The sequence below is a fragment of the Sinocyclocheilus rhinocerous genome, unplaced genomic scaffold, assembly GCF_001515625.1.
Source record: "Sinocyclocheilus rhinocerous isolate Xijiao unplaced genomic scaffold, SAMN03320098_v1.1 scaffold2833, whole genome shotgun sequence".
Classification (NCBI taxonomy): Eukaryota; Metazoa; Chordata; class Actinopteri; order Cypriniformes; family Cyprinidae; genus Sinocyclocheilus; species Sinocyclocheilus rhinocerous.
In genome coordinates, this window is record NW_015661854.1 from 257,305 (window position 1) to 262,955 (window position 5,651).

At 36.1% G+C, this 5,651-nt stretch overlaps 1 protein-coding gene across 4 annotated transcripts in view; it reads left to right on the plus strand.

Annotated features, from left to right (window-relative positions):
• LOC107726518 (zinc finger Ran-binding domain-containing protein 2-like) overlaps window positions 1-3,524 on the plus strand; it is a 6,663-nt gene extending 3,139 nt beyond the window's left edge. Inside the window, exons 4-10 of one of the 4 annotated variants that reach the window (XM_016536134.1) lie at window positions 519-601; window positions 709-785; window positions 943-1,086; window positions 1,326-1,456; window positions 1,879-1,941; window positions 2,493-2,645; window positions 2,853-3,524. In XM_016536134.1, the coding sequence (XP_016391620.1) occupies window positions 519-601; window positions 709-785; window positions 943-1,086; window positions 1,326-1,456; window positions 1,879-1,941; window positions 2,493-2,645; window positions 2,853-2,907 (706 nt within the window). In that variant the 3' untranslated portion in view covers window positions 2,908-3,524. Of the gene's footprint in view, window positions 1-518; window positions 602-708; window positions 786-942; window positions 1,087-1,325; window positions 1,457-1,878; window positions 1,942-2,492 lie in introns of all 4 variants that reach the window. The other 3 variants (XM_016536135.1, XM_016536132.1, XM_016536133.1) reach the window with 3 other exon arrangements.
• Window positions 3,525-5,651: the final 2,127 nt, after the last annotated feature.

A 5,651-nucleotide genomic window follows, 5' to 3' on the forward strand; every position in this document is an offset into this window, starting at 1 on the left:
TATATATATATATATATATATATATATGAGTGTTTTCAGCATGTTTCAAATCGACACGTCCTTTCCGACATCACAACTTGACAACTTGCGTATCATCTAGAATTCCAAGTTTCCCACTTGTAAAAACAACTTCACTTTGCCATTCATTTGCTTGGAACTCATAATTACGATATTTCTAGCTCCACTCAAAGGGCACAGAAGTCTTCAGGATTACTAGAAAATTGCAACCATGTTTGCAACTAAACTCTGCAGGACAGTGACCATCCAGAACCGGAATTGCAATTTACTGGTTTACATTCACCAATCCATTCAATCCATATTGGACTATAAGCTAGTTAAGACAAGAATATATACAATACATTTTTTCATATTTTCCTGAGGCTGATCACCCCATTTCTTGTTTAGTTCTGAAAGAACATCCAAACTAAAGGCCGATTTTTGTTTGCTGCTCAATAGTTCAGACCTTTGTAATATACCAATGTTATTAATATCTGAACTTGTTCTTGCTTTAAATCTAGATGTGGCAATGTAAACTGGGCCAGAAGATCAGAGTGCAACATGTGTAACACTCCTAAATATGCCAAACTGGAGGAAAGGACAGGTGTATATATATATTTTTTTTTTTTTTTTTGTTGTTTTTATTGCATATGGACTGCAAAGTTATGAATTTTTAGTTAATGTCATATTATGGATGAATGTCTCTAACAGGATATGGTGGAGGGTTCAATGAGAGAGAGAATTTAGTCTACAATGAGCGAGAGGAGTCTGATGGCGAGTACGATGAAGTCAGTGGGGATTTTTTTTTTTTTTCAATGCACACAAATGACAGTTCTTGATATTAAGATGAAGATCAGATTTATTCCATTTGTATAGCACTTTTCACAATACATACTAACAGATAAACTTGAATTTTAACAATTATTTTGTTTGTCTTATGGACAGTTTGGGCGCATAAAAAAGAAGTATCGTGGAAAAAGCAAGAAGCACACTGAAAAAAAAGAGGAACCAAAAAAAAAAAAAGATGATGATGATGATGATGACGACGACGATGATGAAGATGGAGATCTTTCAAAATACAAAGTTGATGTAAGATTATATTCTCTAGTTTTGTGTTAGTGGTCCTACAATTTGTTGCTGTTTGAAATGAATTTTATTAGCTAAAGTAGCAATGCTGTCGATTGTAAATTGATTGCAACAGTCAGTCATAAAGATCGGATATGAAAAATTAATTGTAATAGGGTGCAGTGTGAACAAATCCTTCGAGCTTCTACAGATAATTGAACTTATCACAGTTTTTGGTGTCTTTTTGTTCTTTATGCTATTAGGATGATGATGAGGATGAAGCAGATTTGTCCAAGTACGATTTGGATGCTAGTGAGGAGAAGAAAGGGAGTCGCTCCGGCTCCTCACGGTCATCATCTCGCTCGTCCAGTTCAAGTTCCCGGTCTAGGTCCAGGTAAAAGGGTACAGGTCAAGGGTAACTCCAGGCAAATGTCAGTATCAGCTCAAATCGTTTTAATGTTGAATTTTTTTTATCTTTACCTCTTTGCCTCCTTTAGTGTTTTTAAAAATATTTTGTCTTTTTCCAATTGCCTTTTGATTGACAGTATAAAACTTGATGTTCTTTAATGAAAGTGATTGTCAATTCATTGTTGTTCAATTCATGCCATCAACACAACTTGAAAGTGTTTTAAAGCCTTTTAAAAGGCCTAAGCTGATCTTTTTAACACTTATCGTTTGATAATCAATTTTCTTGGGTTTTCATCAGCGGGTCTTTAACTTTATTGGAAAAAATTTGTGGTGTGTTTGTTTTTTTTTGTTTTGTTTTTTTGTCTTGTTTGTTTGTTTTTTTTTGTTTTTTGGGATGTCGGTGTTTAGCAGATCCCGGTCCAGGAGCTCATCCAGTTCCAGATCTCGCTCTCGCTCCAGGTCCAACTCCAGGTGAATGAGGTGACATGCACTCTCCAGGAAAGAGTGTGTATGAACAGCCAGTGCTTGTAATGAACTCTTTGTCCTAAGTCTTGGAACAGAAGTCGATTTTTGATCACCGTAAAACAAATGATTAATAAAATGAGGGTGACGTGGGGAGCAGTGAGATGTAGCTTTTTGGGAATGTTTGAACAGGATTTTTTGACTTTTTGTTCTCAGCATAGATGTCAAGAGCTTTCTTGTGCTTTTAGAAAATGTTGCTCTTTTGGAGCTGTTATTCATTATTCAGTGTCCCAGATCTCAATTTATCTGGTAACACCTAACAGGCAATTAGAGCTGTAAGTTGTACTGACCGATTCAGCTTTGTTCTGCTGAAAGTTCAGTTGGTCAGACATGCAGTTTTGGTCTTTTTCAGAAGTTGTGGATATATACTGTAGTATTTCGGGAGATGTGGGTGGATGTTTTCCTCCCATGTCAGTCCCTTTGATAATGTTATATTATAGTAATCTGTGTAATGATATTTGTTGACCTCATGTGAATGCTTATTTTATCCCCTTTGAAAGATCCAGCTCCAGATCAGGAAAGGGCTCTGCTTCCTCAAATAAGAGGTCTCGCTCCCCTTCGTCATCGCCTGAGGGAGGCCAGAAGAGGAGTTGTTCCAGGTCCTCCTCTGGTGGCCGCAAAAAAAGACGCGCACGATCGCACTCGTCTGAAAGGTTTGGTGTAACACATGGTGGCCTGGATACCAGGCGTCCTTCTGCATTATACACAGGGCTCCGTGATAACAATACATTTTTGAAACAATGTGACAAAATTGTGCTTTTCTCTGTACAGTACATTTTTTATGCTTTGTTTTGATTTCAAGAACCAAATCTTTTAATCGGTCATGGTCTTTCTCTTTGTCTCTTTCTATCTCTTTGTAGGTGCAGAGGCTCATCTGGATCATCCCACTCTGGCTCAAGCTCAAAACAGAAATGATTAACAAAAAAAACAAATCTTTCTAGAACTGCATGTTTTTTTTTGTTTTTTTTGTTTTGATTTTTAAACTCCAGTTTTTTGGGGCTATTGCAACTACTCAAACTGTTTGAATTCACATTGATTTCTATGAAAAAAATACTTGCGCACTTGTTCACATAACCTCTTCTCGAAAGTTTTCTGCCTTTTTTATTTTTTTTATATAACATCTAGCCAGATCTCTTAACAGTATAACTCGAGGTGTATAGTCTGTAGTGTCAGTGGGTTTATAGAGAAATAACATCAAGTCTGTGACTGATTGGCACATATCTTCTGGACATCAACCATTTTGATGGGAAATTATGCAAATTACATTGCAGAAATAGTTGTATTCATCTATTGTCAGACATTATTGCCATCAGAACAACCAGTTCATTAACAAAACATTTGTTAATTTAAAAAAAAAAATACTTGGATGCTGGTTTTATGGTTCTTGTATATGAAACACCTCACAAGCAATGTTGATGGCGTAACCACGTCAAGCAATGCCAGCATCTAATAGAGAGCCTCTGAGGTGTAACATTGTCTTGTCTAATTGTGCATTAAAGGTAAGTATGTTTTTTTTTCTATGCTTGTAGAGATTTCTTTTCTTCTGGAAAGACAGATGAAATGTGAAATTTTTGTGTTCTTTTTGTCAGTATTTTTGTTTTCGTTCTTAATTTTATGATTCATCATTTGTGGAACTAAGAAACTATAGACAAACTCAAATTACTGATAAAATAAATTACTGATTTGGTTTTCTCTTCTGTGTTCAAATCAAATTTGGGACGTGTGAAATAATCACACCCACCCACCACCCCCTTCTAACATACAAAATATGAAAATGTTTTACTGTTCATTATAATTACATATGTGTAACCAACATATGAATAAACACCTGTTAATCTGAAACATTTGTTGCACTGTATTTGTCTTTCCAAGTTGCTGCATTGCGTGAGGCCTTGTTTGAGATTTCTTCCCCCAAATGTGCTGCTTGATTATCTCTGCGTTTTTAAACAGACTTTTTTTTTTTACTGGATTACTGCAAGCAAAACCGGTGAAGGCTGATGTTAGATTCCGCACTGCTGCTTGTGGGGAAATCTAGTGATGTTTGTAAAATTATACATTAATCTGAAGCATTTGTTCAGTTTGTTTCTTTCCATGTCTATTTTATGAAGTAACATTTTATGAGTCGTGTATTAGCAAAATGACACCTTTACTGCATACACTGATAAGGTTTGAAATGATCGTTTCTCGTGCGCTAGGTGGCACTTGTTGCGTTCCAAACCATCTGTGAGCTGGTGGTGTGGAGGATTATCATTGAATAAAACTTGAACCATTATTATTTATCCCTTCTTTGGAAATTTGACTATCACAAAAATAATTCGTGTTTTGCTTTCGCCTTTAGCGATAATTTAGTTAATCCTATCTGTCAAAAAAATAAACCGTACACCCGCTGAAAGTTGGTTCAGTTCAAAAAGTTCAATTTATAACAATGTTTTCAGTATTTCTCAGAGGGCGGGCTTCAAGTATAACTCGTTTGAAGTAATGGTGCTTCATATAACATTATCCAGAGAAGCACATGTTAATGATAGATCCCCTGTGATGTTTGTACTGGCTACAGTATACAGGCCACCAGGGCATCATACAGACTTTATTAAAGAATGTGCTGATTTTATATCCGAGTTAGTGCTGGCTGCAGATAAAGTTTTAATTGTTGGTGATTTTAATATCCATGTTGATAATGAAAAAGATGCATTGGGATCAGCATTCATAGACATTCTGAACTCTATTGGGGTTAGACAACATGTCTCAGGACCTACTCATTGTCGAAATCATACTCTAGATTTAATACTGTCACATGGAATTGATGTTGATGGTGTTGAAATTATGCAGCCAAGCGATGATATCTCAGATCATTATTTAGTCTTGTGCAAACTTCATATAGCTAAAACTGTAAATTCTAATCCTTGTTACAAGTATGGTAGAACCATCACTTCTACCACAAAAGACTGCTTTGTAAGTAATCTTCCTGATTTATCCCAATTCCTTAGCATTTCCAAAACCTCAGAACAACTTGATGATGTAACAGAAACTATGGACTCTCTCTTTTCTAGCATTTTAGATACAGTTGCTCCTTTACGCTTAAGGACGCTTAAGGAAAAACAGTCTGACACCGTGGTATAATGAGCACACTCGCACCCTAAATAGAGCAGCCCGGACAGCCCGGAACAGCTGGAGGAAAACAAAACTAGAGGTATTTCGTATTGCTTGGCGGGAAAGTAACCTATCCTACAGAAAAGCATTAAAAACTGCTAGATCTGATTACTTTTCTTCTCTTTTAGAAGAAAACAAACATAACCCCAAGTATTTATTCAATACAGTGGCTAAACTAACGAAAAATAAAGCATCAACAGGCGTTGACATTTCCCAACAGCACAGCAGTGATGACTTTATGAACTACTTTACTTCTAAAATCGATACTATTAGAGATAAAATTGTAACCATGCAGACGTCAGCTATAGTATCACATCAGATAGCTTGCTATAGATCGCCTGAGGAACAATTCCACTCATTCTCTACTATAGGAGAGGAAGAATTGTATAAACTTGTTAAATCATCTAAACCAACAACATGTATGTTAGACCCTATTCCATCTAAGCTCCTAAAAGAGGTGCTTCCAGAAGTCATAGATCCTCTTCTGACTATTATTAATTCATCATTGCCAT